General features: G+C 35.9%; 3 protein-coding genes across 3 annotated transcripts; 1 reads left to right on the top strand and 2 right to left on the bottom strand.

The window, feature by feature from the left end:
* Positions 1-1,514: 1,514 nt before the first annotated feature.
* LOC135692918 (acid-sensing ion channel 4-A-like) lies at positions 1,515-2,900 on the bottom strand. The gene has a single exon (XM_065211260.2). It carries the CDS (start codon positions 2,898-2,900, stop codon positions 1,515-1,517), a length of 1,386 nt encoding a protein of 461 aa, XP_065067332.2.
* A 6,764-nt stretch (positions 2,901-9,664) lies between these two features.
* LOC135692605 (acid-sensing ion channel 4-A-like) lies at positions 9,665-13,322 on the bottom strand. Its single transcript, XM_065210798.2, has one exon. The coding sequence runs from the start codon at positions 12,950-12,952 to the stop codon at positions 11,609-11,611; it is 1,344 nt and encodes a 447-aa protein (XP_065066870.2). The 5' UTR covers positions 12,953-13,322; the 3' UTR covers positions 9,665-11,608.
* A 2,513-nt stretch (positions 13,323-15,835) lies between these two features.
* Positions 15,836-24,458, top strand: LOC135692608 (transmembrane protein 43). The gene is made up of 10 exons (XM_065210800.2): positions 15,836-16,004; positions 17,293-17,481; positions 18,221-18,355; positions 18,667-18,761; positions 20,055-20,104; positions 21,113-21,375; positions 21,874-21,945; positions 22,178-22,279; positions 23,256-23,373; positions 23,750-24,458. The coding sequence occupies exons 1-10, from the start codon at positions 15,990-15,992 to the stop codon at positions 23,971-23,973; spliced, it is 1,263 nt and encodes a 420-aa protein (XP_065066872.2). The 5' UTR covers positions 15,836-15,989; the 3' UTR covers positions 23,974-24,458.
* Positions 24,459-26,171: the final 1,713 nt, after the last annotated feature.

The raw sequence follows: 26,171 nt of genomic DNA, 5'->3' as shown, positions 1-26,171 counted from the left end.
ACTAAACTACGGTAAATTATGCAGAAACCGGCGTTTGAGCAGTAGGCTTTCATGTCAAACCCAGACTTTGTCAGTGCCATTGAGATGTAAAGTCAGGGTGTGTAAAGTTATAGTAATTTTAAGTCCATTCGTTAGGCAAGCTGTTTATGAGATAACATGAGGTGCATGTTAACTGAGTCACAAATAGGCACATATCGTCTAGAAGAATCATTTCTAACCCATTATAAAAATAATCACTTTTAGCTTCAAGGGTGATCAGCGCTATTGATAATTTGTTTTTAGACATCCTGGGCACAGAATAGAAAATTGACAGAAGGGCAACCCTCGTAGGTTCCTTTGTTGTTTTTGAAGCCTTAGTCAAAAATAAAATTTCTAAATTCCCCTTTAACCTTGATTTCATTAGACGAACTTAGCCATGATAAATTATTATTCATTAATCTGACAGTAAACGAATTATGATACATAATTGAATTTGTTTACTATCATGGTGCATTTCGTCTAAATAAAGTTGTCTATTTTTATCCTTTTTTTAAATATCCCCGACAGATACATGCTAAGCCCCGTATAATTTAGCGCATGCGCTAGAATTTTCAGGCTTCACCTGATGGGCAGGAGTTCCCCTTTTGCCTAATTCCTATTCTGTGTCCTATGAGTTGGTTTTCTTACAAACGAGGTCGTACCTAAAAGGTTCGTTTAGTTTCGACCTTCTTCTGCTTTACCTTTGTGTCCATTATTCGACATTTATACTTTCAGTTGTCACTCCTGAGAAGTGTAAGGAGAAAAGTATGTTAGTACCTTTGTTTCCATTTTCTGTGGAATCGTTTCCAAATTTTGTTGTGCCAAAAACACATTTGATTTATATCTATTTCTCGTTACTTGCTACAGCGAGTGGTAAGTAAAGATGATGCTAATATTTGTCAATGGCTGCAAGGCTATTTTCACTGGTGCCAATTTTGCGATGCAGAGTTACCTGTGCCAATGAGATTCGATGAAAGCACCAGGCAGTAAGTCTACAAGCAATAAACTGTGGTACGTCCCGCGATGTCCGAAAATTGTCCAAAAAGTTGCAGCTGCCAAGTCCAATGGAATGCCGTATGTATCACTAATGAATACATATTCAACAGATCGCTGTTAAGCCGTTCTTTGGCATTGAGCTAAGTGCCATCTTGATGGAAACATGAATAGCAAGTTAGTGCATCATAACACATGTAAACATTTTAGGACACAGTGTTGAAATTATGCGTAATCAGAAGATGGAAGAGCGAAAATATATCTTGCTATTGGACTGCTCACGATGTTTCTAGAACGCTTTTTCAGTTATTCTTTCATCGACATCTAAGGAGATATAACAATAATATTTGCATAGGTAAGCATTCTTCTGTTTCTTCGATTAGCGAGTCCTCTTGCTTTTTGAAAATTGTAAAAAATCAGTTATGAAGTATATCTCAATAAACTAAACAACTAATATCAACTGCGGGCCTAAGCCAAAGCGAATATGATGCTGCCCTGTTTTATCAACTTTTTCCATTCCTTGCTTCGCTGCCCAAAGATGGCGAAGAAATTATGTTCTTTTTCTTCTTCAAAGATTGTTGAAGAAAACCGAGTAGCAACAACAGAATCTCTACAAAAGAGATCAAAGATGCGCCAATGAACAAGCCCATTTGTCCTCCAAAGTCAGTCCAAACATTCATTATGCTATACTTCTCTTCCTCTGTGTACCTAAACTCGCTGATTTCTTCGTAGTAAATAGTTAGCTTAATGAACGTTTGCCTTATTGTTGAACTTGTGGAGTTTGGGAAAATGCGCGTAAGTTCCTCTGCTTTCCATTGTTGCGGCCATGGAACCCGACTTGTTTGAGTCTCGTAGACCACTTCGTCACAATAGACATTACATTTACAATTCACGGCGTCGACACTTTGAAGAACCTCAAACATGCAATCAATCGTCTTCTTATCGGTAACATTCAAAGTATTCGGGTACTCATTCTTGTTCATAAATGGACGCCATCTTGCATCAATGGCATGACATATATTATACTGTCGTATGGCTAAACAGGAATATAAACAGATATCTCTACGAGCCTTGCCAGAAAAGACATTGAAACCAGTTTTTTGACCAGATTTAATGCAATTGGAAGGGTACGGACTTTCTTTCCTGCGGATCACCTTCTTTCGAAGTTTTACAATGGTATGATACCCTGGTGGAAGGGAAATTCCGGAAAAGGCCGGAATGACCTCTCTCTGGTCATGAGCTGTAACAAACAATCCTTGTCTCTCATCTACAAAAATTTCATTCCCATACCAAGGAACTGTCTTATTTGGCCTTTTGCCATATATCAGCAGAAGTTTGAGCCCAGAGTTCAGGCTTTCTCGTTTCTGCACCATCGTTTTGTTCTTGTTCAGGGTTACGCATGGCCAGAAATTTGGCAGAAATGACGCATTTTGTGGGAATGATATATTTTTGGGACTGAATTCGCCCATAATTCCACCATGGAACCAGTGGCAGATATCCAGAAAATACTTTCTATTAGTTTCCGTTTCAAAATACTCTGCATCAGTGTACGAGCAGTTTTTTGGCAGAACTTGATTAACAGCATAATCATCATCATCACCAGAATAAAAGTTGGTGTTGCAAATTGTAATAGCTGGTAAGCTCATCTCATGCTTTGGAATTCTTTCCTCTTTTATATAAATCTCAAAATTCAGATGCTTTCGTATTGCGTCCGACATGAAGTATATAAGAAATACCACTGTTGAAGTGCATAATAAGGCCCACAGCACTCTTGAGAAGTATGACTTTGTTGTGAAGATTTTAGGCACTCCATGTATCGTCAATGAATTGACTTCTTCCATTTTTGATTCTTCAGTTACAAAATGCCCGGTTCTTCCTTCTTCTTTCATTTTGTAAATAATGGAATTGATCTTTCAGAGAGCTAAAATTTCTTGCACAGTCTTCACAGCGCGATGTACCCGTATTTTTATGTTGATGATCTAGTCCTTTCTTAATTAAAGACGATAGTGACCTCGTTCCAATAAAACTAGCCTTACTCCAATTAAACTGCTTCAACTGGTCACGGCGGGCCATCAAATGTGCTTTGTAACTTTCACTTCAATTAAACCGATGTTCATCGTAAGTCAAATTATAATTAGAAAGATCGTATTGAAACCAGATGCCAAGCAACTCGATGCCAATCAATTACAATAAGAAAGATCGTGATGAAACCTGATGCCAATTAATATTTTGCTAACAGGTGATTTATCGCAGATCTTAATTTAGTTTGGATAAGCATTGCTGATTTATGTTTTTTAAACGCTTTTTATTGACCTAAAGCTCTGAATGTGATTTCACTTTGTGAATGTGCGGGACCACGAGAAGAAAGTCCGTCTAATTATCTAATCAGCAATTTTTGAGGCATTATTTGTCTTGTTATCACGAGTTAATTATACCAATGCAGATTTTCAACGTTAAAGGGTCCGAATGATCTCAGTCAATGCATAAAACTGCAGCATCTTTTTCTACAAATAATTTAAAATTGAGGGGTATTTCAATTATGATTTCCACAAATCTGATGATAATCCTAATTCTGTTGCTTGAAAAATAATCTGCAACTTTAGATATGCAGTGAAAGTGTCCCATTGAAACTTTTTCCTCGTGCTAGCGTCGACCGTCCCAAACTGTCACTGGCCATCCTTTCTGTCACAGTCCAAACACCATCCTCTTCCATCCACGTCCATCCCATTCTTCCCACTCTGTCCATACCAGTCTCTTTCATCCCATTTAAGTTTCATAATAGTGTTTCAAAGGGTTACGTCATCAAAAATCTATGGCTATGTTCACATTGCTCCGTATTCGTTTTTATCCGTTTTCATATCGATCCGTTTTCCCTGTTCCCACTGCTCCGGATACATTTGAAAACGGTATGAAAACGATGACGCGTTCACATTGCTCCGCTCTGGATAAAAAGGAAAACGCCACGAACTGGTTTACAGCACTCGCGACTGCTAAAAAACTTTTTAAACAACTCACTGCCACTAATATTCCTCCGAGTAGTGTACTAGTTTCGAGTGAATCAGCCATGTTAAGATGAGTTGTTCAAATTGCCGCGGTCTTAGAATCTTGCTGTGTTGTTGTTGATGTTAGCGTTTTCAAAAGTATCCGTTTTCGGTGTTCACACTGCGTTTTTGCGTTTTCCTTTTTATCCTTTTTATCCTTTTCTGTTTTCAAAAGTCTCCGTTTTAAAAGTGCGTTTTCAAAAGTCTCCGTTTTCAAGGTGGAGCAGTGTGAACGCAAGGCACAAACGGATACTTTTTTATCCGTTTTCATTTAAATCTGGAGCAATGTGAACGGGGCCTATATCTAAGTATTTGAATTTTGAACACATTTCCTAAAAGAACACCATGGAATACATTTAAACAAGGAGATTCAGATATATATGTTGATAAATAGGTGAAATTAGAGATAAAGTTACGAACCGAAACATAAATACGGTGGCTTGATGGGAAACGGGCCTGTGCTCATGTGGCCATTGTTCAGTATATTTGTAACATATGCAACTGATTCTGCATATATAGAAGACTCTTTTCGTCTCAAACTAGTGCCATTCTATTTTCATTTGTTTAAGAGATATTTCAATGTCACTTTTTTGATTTGATGGTTACAAATGCTCCTATTTCAATGGCATGAGGCATATGGCTTCTGTCCAATCTGAGAGAAACGTACTAGACAGAACTCTGCACGTCGTTCAACTTTTCTTTCTCTAACGGTTGCTCCAGCTCCATCGGCCCGTTTAAATACTGATTATCTTGAAACTTTCCTGCTTGTTATTTCTTGAATTAGTTTGCACATTTGTGTATTGCAGTCATCGTCCCCTTATAAGAACTGTAAACATAATCTTTATCTTCTAAAATCTCAAAACATTTCTTCGGCTGATTTTGTTTTAGTTGATGATGTTATGGAAAGGCTGATGAGCATGTAGCTAGGCCCATTAGGCCCTAATAAGGAAAATTAGCACTCTTGTTTCTTCTCCAAGAGATCCTCAAAACTTCCATATGCTTTGCTCCTTCTAAACTTCTTTGTTCTTTTTATTTTTGTATTAGCCTATTCAGCTTTTATCTAGACAATCGTAGCTTCCTATTGCTACGTTTTCAACAATTCCAGCATGTCGAATAATTTCTTCTTTGCAGGTCACTTGTGCCCTTTTTTTCACAAGCATAACCTTCGCGAAAATCATTCAGATAAAACTCTTAGAAAAGTTGATGAGTTATGTTTCTTATTCGTTTCTTTGTCTTTAAAATCCTATTGTCTTCACATCTATTCTTTTTCCTAACCAATAGCTTCCCACACTCAACCCTTGATTCTGATTCTACTTGCTTATTTTTGCATCAAAATACTCCATTGATATTTTGTGAAAACATTTTTCGTTTTTTTTTGTTGACCTACGATTGCATCAAGATCTCCCATTGAAACAGAATCTGGCTTGTTCTAAAACGGTTTAAATTTTTCATAAAAACCTTCGAAAGATGGTTATAATGTGAAATTTCAAGAAAATCAGATACATGCAAAAGTCATGAGAAGATATCTCAATGAACTAGAGTAAAATTGAAAATGAGATCATAGACGGAACAAAAAGCTTACCTGGGGCAGCAAATTGCATCGGATATTATAACAGCAAAAAGAAGTTAACAGATGAATAAGAATAGTATGAGTTTTGTATCACGACTACTCAGGTTTGTTTTGTATTCAATCTACTACTTTATGGGCAATGCAAGGAGTCTTTCGGCCTACTGAAGATCTGTTTTGTAATTTTAGGGTAAAATGTGTGGTTCGTGGAATTTTTATTGCCTTGGTTAATCTAGAGGTATTTAAGGTTTGAGCATGGAGAGCTTTCTTTGTTGGTGAAACCTCAATACAAGTATGTGGTTTATTTTCCAGCCATTCCTCCCTCATTTTGTCTTATTGGGAAATGCCTTTTCGGTATAGCTTTGTTATTTGAATTTTTACGGCATTGTTCAAATCTCTAAAACCTTCACTTTTTCTTTTCCTCCCAATTATCAATCAAATTTGGGAGTTATTGTGTAAATTCCCTTAGTAACCCCTTTCTGTTAAAGATTTATGGTAGGTTGAGCGATTTGCGCTGATGCACCAACGTCCCATCCCAACTCGCTCTCGATGATGTGGGAACATAGCCTCATGACTGACCTTCTGCTGTCTATGGCATGTTTTTCTGAGGAGGCTTTTTGCCCTTTATTTGTATTGGTGTTTTTTTCCCGAATAAGAAAATTAATCCACGATAAGAGCACTAAGAACCGTATTTTATACACAAATTACTTGCTATTATAGAAGTGGCTCCTCTATCAAATGTTTAAACGGTAGAACGTAAAACTCAAAAAAACACTTTCAGCAATTAAGATCAACAATGGCATTGTAGGGTTATTCATATCATTGGACACAAGATGCTGAAAATCGTAGCGTAAAATAGACACAGATTGCCATGACCTCAAAAGGGTATCAGTTGTCATAGTAGCTTTATCATAGTAAACAGATCAGAAATAAAAATCAGTCAGCATGATCTGTGATAGCAAATAGATTAGAAAGCTGAAGAATCTCGCTAAAAATCACAAGTCGTGCCATAGTTTTTTCGATATAAAGAAAGCCTTTGTTATGTTCCGATATTTTTGGTTACTTTTACAGACTGGAATCACCCACAGCTGCGATACCGATTCAATGGCATTACGCTGATTGGCCCTCTATTCCATTTGTAACAGGGGTTAGACTTCCTCTAAAACCCTTGTCACTCCGAATAGTCAACGAATTGAGAGTGAAGACAAAAAGCGAGCGACTCGAGTTCAGGTTAAGTTTTATATACAAACGAAAGCGAGGTTAGCATAATAATTAGGTATGATAATAACATGAATTCCTATTACACATTACTGGAGGACGCAGGACCTAAACAGTTTGAGATACTCTCTTCTTTTATAGTGCTTATCAAGGGAAAGAATAGCAAATCTTGGCTTGGTCCTTTTACGACTAGAAGACAGTCATTAAGATTAAACTACATTAATTTTCTTCTTCCAACATTTTTTAAGACAACCGAGCAGCAACAACAAAATCTCAACAAAAGAGATCAAAGATGCGCCAATGAACAAGCCCATTTGTCCTCCAAAATCAGTCCAAACATTCATTATGCTGTACTTCTCTTCCTCTGTGTACCTAAACTCGCTGATTTCTTCATAGTAAATAGTCAGCTTAATGAACGTTTGCCTTATTGTTGAACTTGTGAAATTTGGGAAAATGCGCGTAAGTTCCTCTGCTTTCCATTGTTGCGGCCATGGAACCCGACTTGTTTGAGTCTCGTAGACCTCTTCGTCACAATAGACATTACATTTACAATTCACGGCGTCGACACTTTGAACAACCTCCATCAGGCAATCAAACATTTTCTTATCGGTAAAATTCAAGGTATTCGGGTACTCTTTCTTGTTCATAAATGGACGGAATCTTTCATCAACACCATGACAGATCTGATAGCCTCGTAATGCTAAACAGGAAAATAAACAGTTATCTCTACGAGCCTTGCCAGGAAAGACATTGAAACCAGTTCTTTGACCAGATTTAATGCAATTGGAAGGGTACGGACTTTCTTTCCTGCGGATCACCTTCTTTCGAAGTTTTACAATGGTATGATACCCTGGTGGAAGGAAGATCCCGGAAAAGGCCGGAATGACCTCTCTCTGGTCATGAGCTGTAACAAACAATCCTTGTCTCTCATCTAGAAAAATTTCATTCCCATACCAAGGAACTGTAATATTTGGCCTTTCGCCATAAACCAGCAGAAGTTTGAGCCCTGAGTTCAGGCTTTCTCGTTTCTGCACCATCGTTTTGTTCTTGTTCAGGGTTACGCATGGCCAGAAATTTGGCAGAAATGACTATATTTTTTGATATATTTTTGTCGAATGATATATTGTGGGAATGATATATTTTTGGGACTGAATTCGCCCATAATTCCACCATGAAACCAGTGGCAGATATCCAGAAAATACTTTCTATTAGTTTCCGTTTCAAAATACTCTGCATCAGTGTACGAGCAGTTTTTTGGCAGAACTTGATTGACAGCATAATCATCATCATCACCAGAATAAAAGTTGGTGTTGCAAATTGTAATAGCTGGTAAGCTCATTTCATGCTTTGGAATTCTTTTCTCTTTTATATAAATCTCAAAATTCAGATGCTTTCGTATTGCGTCCGACATGAAGTATATAAGAAATACCACTGTTGAAGTGCATAGTAATGCCCATAGCACTCTTGAGAAATATGACTTTGTTGTGAAGATTTTAGGCACTCCATGTATCGTCAATGAATTGATTTCTTCCATTTTTGATTCTTCAGTTACAAAATGGCTGGTTCTTCCTTCTTCTTTCATTTTGTAAATAATGGAATTGATCTTTCCGAGAGCTAAAGTTTCTTGTACAGTCTTAACAGCTCGATGAGCCCGTATTTTCATGTCGAACAACTCGTTGAGACATTCTCTCGCTTACCTCCATTCAATTAAACTAGATTCATTGTAACAAGTCACAGAAGGTCACAAAAGGGTCTTTGAAACTTTCGTTTCAATAAAGGCGATGTTCTGAATTGTAAGCCAAATTACAAAAAATAATGTATTTAAACCAGATGTTAAATCACTCTTGAAAGCAATTTAGCGAATTTGTTCGCGGTATGAAATATTTTGCTTTAAGGTCATTTTTCACAGAACTTATTTTTTTAGTTGAAATAAACATTGCCGCCTTTTCTATTAAAATTCTAATTATTTACTCAAGTTTCATTAGGAGACAGCGCGAGGCAAAGAGAGAAAAACCCATCTAATTACCTAATCAGCATTTTTTAAGCAATATTTGCTTTGTTACCATGAGTTAATAAAAGCAATGCAATAGTTTATTGCTGAAACATTCTATTTGTCTCAGTCAATACATAAATGCAGCAACGCTATTTGTATAAAATTGTAAAATTGAGGGGATTTCAGCTATAATTTCCACAAATCTGATAGTAATTGTAATTCTGTTGCTGAACAATAAACAGCAGTTGTTGATTTGCAGTTGAAAACAAATCTCCATCCACGTCCGCCCCATTTTTTCCCTATCCGTACAAGTCAATACAAGTGCCATTTCCTGTTGATTAAAAGGCATTTGTCCCGACGTTATTTCTTCTCAAGGAATTTTTTTTTAAATTTCTAGCGCCGTTGGAACATTGATCAACGTAGTCAATAATTGATCAATCTTTCGTCTACCGTGATTAAGTCCTACTTAACGTGCACAAAATACGGAACCAGTAAAGAGACTATATGCATATTTCGTGTCTTGATTTTAACTGACAAATTAAACTTACAAATTAATACACTTTTATACATGTGATGTTTCTAAGATTTTTTGTGCCGAACAAGGATAAGTTATGATGATGCAATAATGATGTAATGATGATACAATGATGATGCAATGATGATGCAATGAAGATGCAATGATGATGCAATGTGATTAGGAAAGATCTAGGCTTGGGGGCGAGAGAGTCAGCACGACTTAGATGAGTGGAGTTGATAAAATTGGTAGAAGAAATGTTCTGCGGTATACAAAGCAGTGGATGACGCAACGGTATGTTATGGCGATGGTGAAATCAATAAAGGAGTAAGAATATAGCATTTTTGCAATATCAAAATAACTTCAAATTGACCTATGTCGTGTTTCTTCTAAAGTTATTTCCTATCTTTGTTCTTGTATCTAATTTTTCTATCCAATCGATGAGCACTTCTTACTCCTAATTGTTCACTACTCTAGCATTGAGAAACATTTGATATTTGTTTTTTAGCATTTTATTTTATTTTTGCCGTGGTATTGGGGCTTCTCCGTGTCTACTTGCGACTTTCCTCTTTTCAATCATGGTCTTTGTAATTATCAAGCTGTAACTCTCAGAAGGTTTGACAAGTCGTCTGTTTTTTCTTTTTCTTTCCTGACGATTTGTTCACCTGCTTTTGCATTAAATCTCCCATTGGTATTTTGTAATTGCATCTGCCCTGTTCCTCAAGTGCCCAAAAACGCCTCATGACTCCTTCGAAAAATGGAATGAATATGAAGTATAAATAGAATCAAGAATGTTAAAGATGCAATAGTGATGGAAAGGAAATCTCAAGGAACATGAGTCATAAATAGAGAATGGGGTCATAGACGAAATCAATGAATATGCAACGTAGGTCAGCTGATGATATCCAAAATCGAAGCACATTGAGAAATCTCCAAGAGATAAATAACAGCAGAATGACAACAAGATGCGAAAAACGGCAATATGGTGAAAAGTCAATACCCTTCAGTTTGAAAAGCTTTTGCTTTAAATATTTATACAGAGACGTGTGCCAGCAATGAAATATGGTGCTGGAGCATGAACACTAACAGAAATAGAGGCATAGACCGGCAAGACGTACAAAAGCAATCACATGGCAATGCTTTACATCAGACGCCTAGTTCAGTAGGAAAGAAAAATGAAAGTTTAAGATCATACATCAAAGATATTGATGTTGTAGAAAAAATTTAACATGGAGTGGACAGGCTATGCTGCCCGAATGGTAGCCAGAAAATGGTCTAAGAAGACCACTTAATGAATACAACTTTCAATGGAAAGAGGACGCAGAAGATTTAAACAGAGAAAAAAGGTTATCTAAGCGATATTGCAAGTATCATTTGGATGGCAGTAGCACCAATTCTAAAAAATTGAAGAGAATTGTGGAGGCAGGTGACTGTAAGTGGCCTGAAAAGTTGGTTATTAAACCAGTAAATTGTTCTTCAAAGTCGTTTTCTTGCTATCAAGAACACCTGGAGAAACTGAGGGTGAAAATTACGTAAAAACAATCATGTAAAAAGACACAAAACACAGGTCATACTGAATTATGTTTCCAACTTTTTGAGGGCTGTTTTACATTGCAATTGAAACTTTTGTTCTTATGGCATCATAACAGCTCCTCTATGATAAGAGCGCTAAGAACGGTATTGTATTCATATATCACTATCTAACATAGAAGTGGTTACTCTTTCAAATGTTCAAACGGTAGAACGTAAAACTCAAAAAGACACTTTCAGCAATTAAGATCAATAAAAGCATTATATGGTATTTCATATCATTTGACACAAGATGCTGATATCGTAGCGTAAAATAGACACAGACTGCCATGGCGTCAAAAGGGTATCAGTTGTCATAGTAGCTCTATCATAGTAAACACATCAGAAATAAAAATCAGTCAGCATGATCTGTGATAGCAAACAGATTAGAAAGCTGAAGAATCTCGCTAAAAATCACAAGTCGTGCCATAGGTTTTCGATACTTTCAGAGGAATCTCTTATAGATGAAGAAAAAAAGCCTTTGTTATAGTCTGATATTTTTGGTTACTTTTACAGACTGCAAGCACCCACAGCTATGATACCGATTCAATGGCATTACGCTGATTGGCCCTCTATTACTGGAGGACGCAGGACCTAAACAGTTTGAGATACTCTCTTCTTTTATAGTGCTTATCAAGGGAAAGAATAGCAAATCTTGGCTTGGTCCTTTTACGACTAGAAGACAGTCATTAAGATTAAGCTACATTAATTTTCTTCTTCCAACATTTTTGAAGACAACCGAGCAGCAACAACAGAATCTCTACAAAAGAGATCAAAGATGCGCCAATGAACAAGCCCATTTGTCCTCCAAAATCAGTCCAAACATTCATTATGCTGTACTTTTCTTCCTCTGTGTACCTAAACTCGCTGATTTCTTCGTAGTAAATAGTCAGCTTAATGAACGTTTGCCTTATTGTTGAACTTGTTAAACTTGGGAAAATGCGCGTAAGTTCCTCTGCTTTCCATTGTTGCGGCCATGGAACCCGACTTGTTTGAGTCTCGTAGACCTCTTCGTCACAAAAAATACCGCATTTGCAATTCACAGCGTCGACACTTTCAGCAACCTCCATCACGCATTTAATCGTTTTCCCATCAGACATATTTAGGATATTCGGGAATTCTTTTTTGTTCATAAATTGACGCATTGTTACTTCTGTGCCATTGCACTTTTGATAAAGTCTCAAGCCAAAGCACGAATATAGGCATTTATCTCTACGATCTTTACCAGGGAAAAGATTGAAAGTTTTATTTGGACCGGAATGAAGGCATTTTGAAGGATACGGAGCTTCTTTCCTTTGGATGACCTTCTTTCGAAGTTTTACAATTGTATGATAACCAGGAGGTAAGGAAATTCCAGAAAAAGAGGGAATGACTTCTCTTGGGTCATGAACTGCCACAAACAATCCGTCTCTCTCATCTTCGTACATTGGATCCAAATAAAAAGGATTTTTGCTTCGTCTCCTTTCGTCAAACACCATAATAAGTTTTAGCCCAGACCTTTGCTTCTCTCCTTTCTGGGCAAGAGAACTGTTTTGGTTTAATGTTACGCATGGCCAGACATGTGGCAGTAATGAAGCATTTTGAGGGAATTCTATTCCATTGAAGTTGAACTCGCCCATAATTCCACCATAGAACCAGCGGCAGATATCCAGAAAATTCTCTCTGCTAGTGTTGGTTTTAAAATACTTTGCATCAGTGTACGAGCAGTTTTTTGGCAGAACTTGATTAACAGCATAATCATCATCATCACCAGAATAAAAGTTGGTGTTGCAAATCGTAATAGCTGGTAAGCTCATCTCATGCTTTGGAATTCTTTCCTCTTTTATATAAATCTCAAAATTCAGATGCTTTCGTATTGCGTCCAACATGAAGTATATAAGAAATACCACTGTTGATGTGCATAGTAAGGCCCATAGCACTCTTGAGAAGTATGACTTTGTTGTGAAGATTTTAGGCACTCCATGTATCGTCAATGAATTGATTTCTTCCATATTTGAGTCTTCAGTTACAAAATGCCTGGTTCTTCCTTCTTCTTTCATTTTGTAAATAATGGAATTGATCTTTCCGAGAGCTGAAATCTCTTCCACAGTCTTCACAGCGCGATGTACCCGTATTTTTATGTTGATGATCTCGCCCTTTCTTAATTAAAGACGATAGCGACCTCGTTCCAATAAAACTAGCTTCATTGTAACTGGACACGGGAGGCCTCAAAAAGCCCTTTGTAACTTTCGCTTCAATTAAGCCGATGATCTGAATCATAAGCCAAATTACAAAAGAGACTGCATTTAAACCAGATGTCAAATCGCTCTTGAAAAGGGAATCAGCGAGCGAAGTTGTTCGCTGTAGGAATTAGTTTGCTTAATGGTCTTTTATCACAGATCTTAAATTAGTTTAAATAAACATTCGCAATTTTTGTATTAAAACTCTAATTTTTGATTCAATGTTCTGAATGTGTGTTCATTAGGAGACGACAAAGAGAGAAAATCTCATCTAATTATCTGTCAGTTTTTTCAAGTCTTATTTGTTTTGCTCTCATCATCTAATTATGCCGATGCAATTGTTTATTGTGCAAAGGCTCGATTTGTCTCAGTCAATGCAAAGATTGCAGCAATGTTTACAGTTGCATATTGCAAATTTCAGAGATTTTGTAATCAGAATTTGCTCAAATCCGTTGCTTATTGTACTTTTATAGAGCTTTTAATTCTGACGTCATAAAAATCCATTCTTAGAAATTTGAATTTTGATCACATAACCTAAAAGAATGCCACGAAATAGTTCTTTATGCGCAAAATCAGTTAAATACATCGGGTAAGATATGGTCAATGAAAGATTCAAAGTTTGCTGACGATTGTTGATTTGGCTCTATTCATAAATTTATGAACAGAGACAAAATTGCAGAGGATCGATTGAAAAAGAGCCTTTGTTCAACTAGCCATATCTCAGCCAATTGGTAACATCTTTAACTGATTTTGCATATTTAGAGGTAATTCATGATGTTCTTTCAGGTTTTGGGATCCAAATTGAAGAATTCAAGAATTATAGTTTTGTGACGTCATCACTTAAGAACTCTTTTGCTGAATAGAAAGGGATCCCAAATGTGGTATCAGTTGTACTTGCCACGGTTAGATTAATAGTGTAATATATGGACTAAGAATTCGAAATTGAAAAAGCCCTCGCTCTCTGACACTGCACCCTTTGCTCTTGCGTCAAACACTTATGGTGTGATTGTAATAGAAGGTCATGTTTGATTTGACTCGCAATCATAGACCACCGGCTATCTTCCAACATTTGAAAATGCGACTTCTCGTTAGCTAAGGCCAAAACCATATAATCTCATCCCCTCCCTAGCTAAGAACGCACGTTCACGTTTATAACCTGGTTACTGTGCAGCGCTAAATAAGAAGTTTTTCAACCATAATCTAGTTTCATTGCAAAAACTCTGCAGAACAAAACCCACACTGAGGACTGAGCAGTCTCTATTCCCCAAAAATTTAGTCTTTATTGCTCAGACTTCATTGTGCTCACTTGAAATACTATGTTCTGTAGATGATGTCAGAAACTTTAAACGCACATAGAAAAACAAATCATCCAAATATCAATAATACCTTATCTATTTGGTTGGACATTATTGTAACAAAAACACTCTTGCCGGTTCTGCGCAGAGGCTCCTGCAAAGGTAAAAGCTTGATAAAATGTAACGGGGTACGCCTTTTTCTCTGCCTCCCTTGGGCTTTTTAGGGCACAGATTGCACAATTGTAGAGTTTTATGCTCATAGCTGTGCTTGAGTAACCATTACATTGTGTCTTTTTAAAGACCAAAGCAACAAGCGTGCAAGTGTGCATTGGCCTTGATTATAAAGACTTAATAATGGTATAGCTTCTTCCTCACACGATGCACTACAACTCAAAGTTGGAAGCTTTTGCAGCCCTACCCACCCAACCATGTCATTGTATTTTCAGGTTTTTATTAGTATTACTCACTATTTATTTTCTTCTTGTCATTGCTAATGGCCGAATGGCTTGCAACTTTTGCATGCAGGAAGAGACCATTGTTTCTTCTTCTCAACACCCCTCCCCCCCAACGGTTAGGGATTTATTTATGTCCGTCTTTGTGATTGGCGAACCAACAGCCCAAAAAATAATTGCTCCAAATGATGAGAGAACGACACCTACAGTCTCTATTAACTATGCTCAGTCTTCCGATTGAAAATGGTCAATAATTCTGAGAACCTTCTTACCCTTATTTGTTAACATTTTGTATGATAACCTAGAACAAATATTAACATTCATATTCATTTGTTTCAAGCAAACTTTGGTAAACCATCCAAATTTGTGTTGCAATCAAGAGTCATTTGGTGCAAGGATGTCTCAATGTTTAGGGTTGTGCACTAATGATTCAAGGAGTGGGGTTGGAGTCCCTGAATAACCAAACTTTGTCCAAGAGTGAAGAAAGTTACTAGCTCTCTACAATTCCATTGCTCGATAAGCATACCTTCTCAGTGTCCTGTGAACTATCTTTAGATGCTAGAAAGAAACAAATTTAACAAAGAATGACAAGTCACACGTTATTCCCCGGAATGCTAAGAGGTTTCGGTGCTACTAACGGTCAACCCATCCAAGCGATCAAGCTTTGTTTATGCATTGCCTTGTGACCTCTCCGTGAATTTCGACACAGTCTCGGTTTATTTGCTTACTCAAGTTAAAGTTCACAGTTTAAGTTAAAGTTTTACTGATGATAGAATGAGATAGGATTTAGGCTTTTATTGATCAGAGGGTTTTTGATTTTCTAACCCCAGTGGTGACGACATGATTGTACTAACCCTCTCCCTGTCCCATCCCGGTTTTTGCTTTCATAATTATGACGCAATCATCAAATATTGCGTGGATACGAGATTGGTGCAGATCGAGGTCCTGTTTTCTTCGAAAAGCAACAACGAGGTGAAGGCACGTAACAACAAGAGAGCACTGATGAAATGATCATTGGCGATAAGCAGGTTGTCCACCAAGTCTATTAATCATTTAAATTGTTGAAGTACTCGTGAAAAGGTCTGCTGGAGAGAGAAATTCTCATTGAAAATGTATCGTGCGCACGTAAGTATGACTTCCATTTTGAATCCGCACAGTTTCAGTGTTGTCTAGCTCCACCGTTCGCTTGTTTTTATTTTTCCTTCTTTTCAAATTCATGCCATTTGATGATATCTTAATGTCAGTAGCTTTTAGATAAGGAAGCTAGCCTCTGATTGCAATTCTCCGTGAATGCTTGTCCAAATGCAAGTTAGGTAAATTCTATCTAATTGGTGCTCCAAAAGTGGATTATTATGTTGATCCGGTTGAGTTACCTTTTGATTTGAAAATCCCACAACTTGTAAAAGTCTTCCACGGACAGCTAGAAATGAAGATAAGTACATTTCATTAAAAGATTACAGTAAAACATGGCATTGATTTTGCTTATTGGGAAGTGTATCTGTGTGTCATTAGGACAAAAACTTCATAGCCTTGAAACCATTTTATCTTGCATTGTGAGAGGTCAAGTAGTATTTAGGAGTAAGATGGCCAAGTGCTGTCATGCTGTCACTGTGTATAGATGTTGCCACCAATTTCTTTTTAATTGCACAATAATCAGTTATGATTTAATTAAATCATCCTGACAGTCTAACTGCAATGGCAGTTTCCAACAAGATACTTGGGTGCACAAGAGCAAAATTTCAAGTGTGAAAATGTGCACTTTGGTAAAGGTGTTCAATTTTCTCATGCACAGTAGTGTAACAATTGCGGGGTCTTCTTTTGAATGTGAACTCTATCAATAAAGTAGACTGATGGGCTAAGTCAATGGGCCTAGGCCCTGAATAAGTAGCATGCAAAAGCTACTCCTTCGTTGATGTTATCACTGTTATTAAAGGAGTAGGATTAACTTAACATGTGATCAATACACTTATCAGATAAACAAAAACTAATTAACAAATTACAAATGTCACACTACATATTGACAGTAAACACATTGCCACGAAAGGCGTTCACCAACACAACAGGACTTAACAGAACATGTGACTTAACCACACAACTAAACATTGCTAAATTGATTAAGTATAAAAGCCAAGCCAACTCTACTATAGCATAATGATTTAAGATAAGAATAGAAAATGAGCAAAGTAAAAAAATGTATGCCATTGACATTTCTTTTGTTATCAAAGAAATATTCTTTTGTTATGTCAATCTTGAGGAGTCCTAATTCTTCATTGGAATGGGACAGACTCTTGTCACACCCAGATCTCACGGTGCTACATCCTTTATCAGATGTGCAGGGATTTTTAGAGAAGTTACTCAGGTGTGTATTTGCCATACTTTGCAATCTGACCTGATAATTTTTTATTTGTTTAAGAACCCTGAAGCGCCAGGAATGCATAATTCTGCTGGTGGATACACTGCTGGGTCAAGATTTGACAGTCACACAAAAGTTTCCTACCGAAGAAATGCAGGATATTTTGAGAGAGTTGGCAGTAGTTTTTGTGGTGCATTTGTTGGAATCTTCATCCTCCTGTCTGGATTTCCATTACTTTTTTGGAATGAGGTAAGGGTTTCATTTATGAATTGTTTATTCTATTTGCCATAAAGTTATTTCCTTATTCAAGCCAATATGATTTTTCATCTTGCTTAATGTCATATGTGAATCCAAGCATTGACCTATTCACAATTTTCCAATTAATGACATTACCAGCTATAGGAAGTTAAGAAGTTCCTTTGCAATCTTTTTCATTTGAATGCCACTTCAAAATTGTATGTTGTGGTTATAGAACTGGTTTTCATGTCTGAAAATTTTAGTCTTTATTTGATAAACAGGCTTAATTTATATAATTGATGAAATTATTAGGTGATGTTCAAAAGCTTTTTTCCCTTAGCTTTTTTAAAATTTGGTTTGATGAAATATCTTGCAATTTGTTGTTGCTCAGTCCATCCTATCCTTTCACAAACTCAAGAACTGTTTTATATCCAAAATGGTAGCTGCAAGCACATTCCATTACCTTTCACTTGTCAAAGGGTTTTTTATTCTTAACAAGAATCAGTTAACCGTAGACGTTCAAACAGAAAAACTAGGTAAGTGGCCTAGAACATTAAATCTTGAGTGGGAGGGGAAGACGAAAATGGTGACTACAATGCCAAACAGTCATTCACAAAAACACATTCTAATCACTGTATGGCCTTAAGATTTTGATTTAATTGCGAAAGATGCAAATTGCGTCTTAGTAATATTGATGCATTTTGCCTACACTGCTTGTTAAATTTTATCATTTGTCTTTTTTCTTACCCAGGGCAGAGCTGTGCAGACTGCTAAGTCTCTGGATGAAGGACTTGGGGCAGTTATTTCCTTGCAGTCAGCTGATGCTGTTTTTGAATCAAATAACAACAAACTGGTGCATTTAACTGGTTTGCTCAAAACAGACATGGTATGTTTGGTTCTGTGACCGAACAGCCTCATTTTTGAAAGAGTTGTATCTTTATTACAACCTAAAACAACATTTATTTTTCATTGTTTGATTCAATGAGCAGTCAAGCACAGGATTGCATGCAAAGTTGTAATACTACATTGATAAGGATTAGTTTCCTGTCAGTCAATCATTTAAAGCTTATCTCCAAATGGTGTTGAAAAGTGTTTTCAAAGAGAAAATTTATAACCTGCATGTTACCTGAAAATTTATCAAATGTAGTATATAATATAACTTCTGGTCCTTAATATTGTTATATTCAATTTTTGCAGCCTCTTTCTGACAATGATTATGGGGTATCAATTTATGCTGTGAAACTGCACAGGAAAGTTGAAATGTACCAGTGGGTGGAGCATGAATCCAAGAGGTACTGTCATTTGCCTTCTAAAAGTCTTTGATAATTTGGGTTTGTGTCTTTCTAACCTTTGTTGAAAAGATCATGGCGTCAAGTTAATATGATTGTGAGATATTTGCTCCCCATGCAAAGCCTCAGCATGAATTGTATTTACAAAAGGGTCGATTATTCAGGCACTGCAGACAATGAGAAAAGTTGGGAAAACCGAATTAAAAAAGGCTTACTGGTGGTTCACTTCTTAATATTGTTCATTTTTCTGCTAAAGCTCCCCCAACCCCCACTGCTCTATGGTGTCTGTCATTACTTGGTGAATTTTTGACTATTTATTTTAGAAGCCATCATTCCCTAAATTATACTGAAGGATAAGTTCACCCCAGAATTTATTTACTTTGTGCCAGGCATTGTGATGAGTATAAAAGCAGGCCCTTGAAAAACTGAGCACCTTAGCTCCTAGGAAAAATGTATGGCTAAATTCAATAGCCTACTAGTTCAATAAGTGTTAAGTGGTAGTTGAAAAAATGAGGGTTGTTTGGTTGTAGTGTTACATGTATTGTCTGTTAAAACATTAATATTTGTCAAATGCTTTGAACAATAGGATTGTGCCTTTAAAAATTTTAATGTTGTCTAAAAGAGTCACATAAATGTTCAGAGTTCTTCAGTCAATAAAAAATGCTTTGTTTCGTTCTTTATCATCATGGTCTGTTTCACATTGCAAACGCAATTGACAACAAGACAAAAAACTTTGCATGTCCACACTCAACCAAAGAATGCCACTCAAATGTAATACAAGGTAAACAAGGAATGGGTGATTACTGTGAAAGAGACGCTGCCACCATGTGGCAAACAAAAGCAATAAGAATTCCATGAACATCTGCAACTTAGTTTATAGAGTAAAGAAAAGTAATGGTAGTGAAAATATGACAAGACATAATGATTTATGGACCCTATTTTCGAAACTGAAATTACCGAAACATAAATTCACTGTAATAATTGGGTGAGTAAGAATAGTTAGCTGCTTGTGGAATTGCTCAATCGAGCATGAGTGCCTCCCCTCACAAGGCCTTCATTAATGTAATAATATTTGAGGTACTTCATGTATTACAAAAGTTATGGGTCTGAACAGTTTTCAGTTACCGGTCATTACAAATGTGACAATACTGGGACAACTGTGACAAGTATCGTAAAATACTCACTGCACCATGAGTGCTGACCAAGTTCATGCCTTTGTTCATTTTTTATATGCTCTTTAAACTAGTTGATAGTATTACATCTTTATATCAATAAGATTGCAACCTTTTATTATAGAGAATACAATGAAGGTGACAGGACAAGAGTGGAGACAACATATTCGTATTGTGAGTATTGTCAATTTTTCATACTGAAAGTCTTAAGAATATGGTAAGACATATAAGGGAGAAAAATACCACTTTGATGTTGTTTGGGCAAAGTTATAGAAATTTTCATGTCTCTTTTTTCTATATGTTGTCAGTTGTTATCATAGAGTGACCACACAAAGTCACATGAACCAATAAATTGCCAGAAGTATTTGTATTAATGGCCTGTTGAGTAAATTTTCTCTAAAGCCTTATTAATTTAATCCGGTGTTTGCGAAAATGGATAATTTTATGTTTTTTTGGTGGAAAGATGAAGTTGATTATGTGTTTGTGACTTGCTTATAAGGTACTAGGCTTTGATACTGTGAAGATCAGAGTAAGACAATTTATTGATTCTGTAACCTGCATGTTGCTTGAAGTCATAATATATGTCACAAAAAAAACTTGCAATGCTTTTATAAAACCAATGCTATTTGATCTTCTTTATATTCAAGATAGCAAGGGCAGATTTTGTAACAATAGGAACTTTGGACTGTTTACATTTAGTTGACTAGCCAATCAGAGAGCTCTATTTCTATGGCGTCTTCTGACTGTAATGTATGACGTCAAAGTATGACGAAACATACTTTGGCAAAAACTAAAAAAATTTTTGTACCCATAAAGAACAATGAATTTCACACATTCTCTTACTGGCACTAAGCTGTGTCCTTTTGCTCTTTGCGCAATCGTTCGCTATTGACTCCCTGACCCCCCTAGCCGGACAAATCACACTTCTTGATAAAAGAACAGTGCACTGCAATCACGCTGCCTGCAGATGAAAGGAATGTTTAAAAAGGTTCTTACAATATTTTCACAATCAATTTTCAACCTAAAATAGCTATTAGGGTGGATCTGCAGCGCTACACCCTTTATGTGTTGCCCCTCAAAACATAGATATATGAATGGAATTTATAATGATTTGGAGATAGGTAATTCGAAATTGTGCTTGCTATTCAAGATGAAACTTTATCTCTTTCCATTGTCTTTTAGCTAAGGAATGGAGATCAGATGTAATAAATAGCGGCCGTTTTGATATGCCATCAGGCCATCAGAACCCAAATTCGATGCTTGTGAAGGCATTCAGCAAAGAGGCAGATCCAGTTTACGTTGGGCGATATAGGATATCAAAGGGTCTGGCAACTAAAGTTGGAAGTTTCAAGAACTACATCCCAAAGGTGGTTCCAGAAGGAAAGAGTGACGTGAAGATTCAAGGGGAATATTTTTATCACTCTCTTGATCCTTTTAGGGCACAGGTTGGTTCTTTAATTGTCCAAAGCTGTTTACAGGAAGCTGTTTACATTTCCAGGCATTACCCTTATCATTAGTTGATGTTGTCTCAGTGGTGAAGCCAGCAAAAAATTCTTGGTCCTGCTTAGCAGCACTGGCAGGATCTTTTTCTTTGCTACTGCTTGCCATTTGTTCAGCTTTTGCTTACCTAACACTCTGTAATTGTGTCAAATTAAGGTTTAGTTTTATTTGCTTTTCCTTTTGAAATTTGGTCTTCAATGGTTTCTGTTGGTTTCTGATAGTCAAATATATACAATAAACGTCTAATATATACAATAAAGTTTTTTCACAGACACTGTAAGTTTTATGGGGTACATCTTGTTTGCTATATTGGAAAAGTGTGCTCAGAGCCAACTCCGATTTTCTTCACTCTAGGAATATATTTGGTAGTAATCTATATTGTTTGCTTTATGGGTTGAGGGGTTTTCAAAGTTATTATTTCATGAAACCCACTTTCCATATAGGTTGGGGATATCCGAGTGATGTTCCAGTTTGCTGGAATCAGTGGAGAGAGCAGGCACGGAGGCATTGATAGGGTAATGCATATTAGCATTTTGTTTTGATCTTCATAACAAGTTTTCTTTTTTAGGCAAGTAGTAAGGTGTTATCATAAATGACAAAGAAAGATTTTATCTTAAGATGCTTTTAAAATGATCAAAATTTTTTTATTCAGATTGAATGAGATATATCTTGTAACAGAGAGACTGTTTTCAGATATCCAGATTGTCGAGTCGAACAACAAAGTGATTTATTCTTTTGTTTTTTCAGGTCAGCATAATTGCAAGACAAAACGGAGAGTTTCTATCTCACTACCAAACCAAAGCAGGTGACAGGCTAGAGATTTTGTATGATGGTGACTTTACTGCTCAGGTATGGATCAGTCTAATTTGTGTTTTTAACATTGGTTTTCCTGTATCATCAATTTTATTAGCCATCAAAATTAGATTGAAACGAAACAGAATCCTGCTAGCGTTAACAGCGTCTAAAATTATTTTGTTGTGGGGCAAGATTTAGCATTATTTTACACTCAATCGAGCTCATTCATCATGTCCAAAGTACATTCCTGTTAGTTAGAGAAGTAATTGGTGTTTACTATCAAAACGTCTTTTTGACGCTTCATGGAAGAATAGACGAGGAACAGAGGCAAGCTGTGTGGCATTGAATGACCTTATGATATGTTTGTTCGCAAAACAGTGGTGACTGCAAAGACCTGTAATAATTTTTTCCGAATAAATTTTGAGTGACTGATACTGTATATAATTAGAAAACAATTTTAAGGTGATGATAAAATCTTTTCTCGGAAAAAGTTGGTGGGGCAAGGCCCCCATTCGCCGCACTTGAAGCGAGCCATGTTAAGTTGACTTTATATAGATATAATCACCCTATACAGGCCTCAGTCTCAAGCTGTTCCCTGGTCACCTTTCTTTATTCTGGCCCTCTGCAGGAGTTTTGGCCAGGTAAAGCTTTTTTTTAACTTGATTGGTGCTTGGGAAAGGTTGATTTCTCATGTTTAACTTGCTGAAGTATAGATCGTAATTAACCGAATGCAGGTCAATAACAAAAGAAATCCCTCGTGAATATGTCTTATTGCCTTTCCCAGTTGTTTCTGTTACGCTTTTGCGAACTTGTCTTCAAGCGTTTTGATGACTCAATGGATGTTGTTCTGTTGATTAAAGGAGCAATTGTTAGGAAAACAGACAACTTTTTAATTATATTTTTAACCGAATAAACGTCGGCGAATGTTTATTAAAGGTAGTATGCCGCAAAGCAGTTTTTTGGTGCACTTTTGTGCTTCGTGTTTGATGTTACATTTGCTTTTATTTATGATGTTATGCATATATTGCAGGAAATCTTTGAAAACGAGCATCGCACAAACACTTTTATAACTTGGCTGGTGCGAGGCATAGGCTGGCTTCTGATGTTCATTGGAATGCAAATGATCACAGATATTGTTCGCCAGATTGGTATGAATTTACATCGATTTTGAAAGTAATTGAAATTAAATTTAGATTTTAGGGATTTTAGGCTGAGAAATTGAATGTGCAGCCTAAAAAGTGTCAAAAAAGTATGGAAGAAACCCAGCTGCTCTAGCCAGGGTGTCTGAATCGAGAAATCGTATGAGTTTATACTGATTTTTGTGCTAGAACAAGGTGTAACATTTTTATGCATAATTTAGCCAATTGAATGAAAAATTAACATTTTATATCTAGTCTATTTTGGTTAAGGTAAGTAAAGAATCCATACTAAAACCAAGCATTTGAAAAGCAGGAAAAGGTTCCCAAAATCTTGCCACTTTTTAAAATTCTCTACTTTAAAATCAACGGAACCCTTTTCCTTTAGTTTCATTCATCCCAATCATTCGTGATCTGGTTGGCTTGGCTACTCTTTTGCTCTCCTTCACACTGGCAACGTCCTTAGCCCTACTAACTATCGCTGTTGGATGGTTCGCCTACAGACCGCTGCTATCACTAGCTATTGTTGTTGGAGCCGCAGTGCCGATCATATTATCGAAACGCAGGGCAGCAAGTCAAAAGGTAGAAGAAGAAAAGAAAGGATTCCATTGACGAGGCTTGCTCTTTAATCTAGGTTAATAGTTTGAAATCTTTAATGGATTTGTACAGAAATTGCAGAGGATTTTAGGTTCGCAGATATTTTGTCAGTCTGTAAAAGCATCGTTTGTTGGAGTTGTATTTTAGATTAATGAAAATGACTTCTGCGTACGAGCTATAAAATGCTTATGTCTCCCATGAAACGTCGATACACAGAGATATATTGATTTAAACTGAGTTGATGAAAAATAAACCAATTAAATTGACACACATGGTTGTGGCAAAAGAAGTATCGAATATCTGCTATGCTCTCTACAATTTCAATTCTTTATGATCATGAATTTTGTAGAATATTCTTAATGGAATGTCAGCGATCCCTTACTGCTAATATAAGCTATAATATAAGCAATATTTTACATAAACATTATTTTCGAATTAATAACTGAAATTTACTGAATTGTCTTTTTGAAATCATTATATTGAAAATGCATAGACGCTAAGTGATCGTTTTTCTTGTTGACTATTTTTGGATTATATGACTGTTAATAAAATGCATGTGACCAGCAGGTCTGTAGTATGATATAACAGGGAATACATACCAAAACAAGAGTGACCACAGAAAATACAAACGCTAACACTAACAATGAAATATGAAAATACATTACGTTAATCGTTTGCCTCAAAAAACTCATCTTGAAGTCTTCAAAGCTATTTCATGTGTCGAAAAGAAAAGTTAAGGATAATTTTCATTCCTTTGTTCCAAATTTCCTGAATTGTTTGGGGCTTTTTTGGACGGTCGTCTTGGACCCAGCTCTATAGCCGTGCTATAAATTGTTATTAGTTGAGAAAGTTTGAAACGAGGCTAAAATGATTCGATGTCTTCATTTGTAATAACTTTATTTGGTTTTGTTTAGCTATTGTTTATAAACATGAAGATATTATAAACGTATAAATAACAATAATAGCTAATGTAAGCAAAAGATAAAAGCAATTTGCTAGATTTATAGTAATTTTTAAAGAAAAAATTGATTTGTCTTCCTAATAATTTTGGTCAAGAAACTATTCATAACTCCTTGAAACAAGGGCTTGAATATTTAGAAACATGTTTTTATTTTGATTTACAATATTTTTTTTAAATTCTAATGTTTTCTTTCTAGGCTGAATTTGGCAAGAAAGTAAGTGTATAGACTTAAAAAATAGATTTTACGTCCAAAAATCTTTGAATCAGAAACACTTGAAAATTCGCTGAAAGGGAATAAGGATACTTCCAAATATATTTCTATTTTACTGTCAAAGAATTTCTCTTATTTTGTAAAACTTTTCTTGCAGATTATTTTGGCAAAAAAGTAAGTGTATAGGCTTGAGAAAATTCGAATTTTTGCCCGAAACAGGAACAGGAGAAAATTATCTGAAATGGAAATTAGGTTACTTACAAATGTATTTTTAATTTTCCTATCCTAGAATTTTTCTTATTTCATAAAAATTTTCTTGCAGTCTATTTTGGCAAAAAGGTAAGTGCATAGGCTTGGGAAAAAATATATTTTTGCACGAAAAACATTGCCTTAGAAACAATAGAAAATTATCTGAAGTGGGAATTAGGTTACTTACAAATAAATTTCTATTTTACTGTCAAAGAATTTCTCTTATTTTGTAAAATATTTCTTGCAGATTATTTTGGCAAAAAAGTAAGTGTAAGCTTTTGTCTCAGAAGCTCTTTGCTCGAAATTACTCGAAAGAAAAGAAGTACTTCAAAAATGTTCTTCTTTGACTTATATCTTTTCCAATTTTTAAAGTTTTCCTCAAAGTCGATTTCGGCAAAAAGACATTTTATAGGCTTTGAAGTAATTCGATATTTATTGAAAGTATTTTTATCAGAAAAATTTGAAAAATACCTCAATTTGAAGTAAGGATGTTTAGAAAATATTACTATTAACGTTTCTAGATTATCTCTTATCTTCTCAAATTTTACTTGCAGTTAATTATGGCAAGAAAATTAAGTGTTTAGGCTTGGAAAAAATTCGAATTCTCAACAGAAACACTCAAAATACTAAAAAGAGTGTTTCTATTCAAATTTTCTAGATTATTTCTTATTATTTTAAATTTCATTCATAGTTGATATTGAAAGAGTAATTGATAGACTTAAAAACCTTTTTTTCGTCTAAAACATCATTTGTCTTAGAATAAATGCTTAGAAATCAGCTGACAGTTATATC

Source organism: Rhopilema esculentum, chromosome 3 (assembly GCF_057945365.1).
Source record: "Rhopilema esculentum isolate cy_ngs chromosome 3, ASM5794536v1, whole genome shotgun sequence".
Lineage (NCBI taxonomy): Eukaryota > Metazoa > Cnidaria > Scyphozoa > Rhizostomeae > Rhizostomatidae > Rhopilema > Rhopilema esculentum.
The sequence above is the reverse complement of the archived record's forward strand: the minus strand, read 5'-3'. Positions and strand labels throughout refer to the sequence as shown.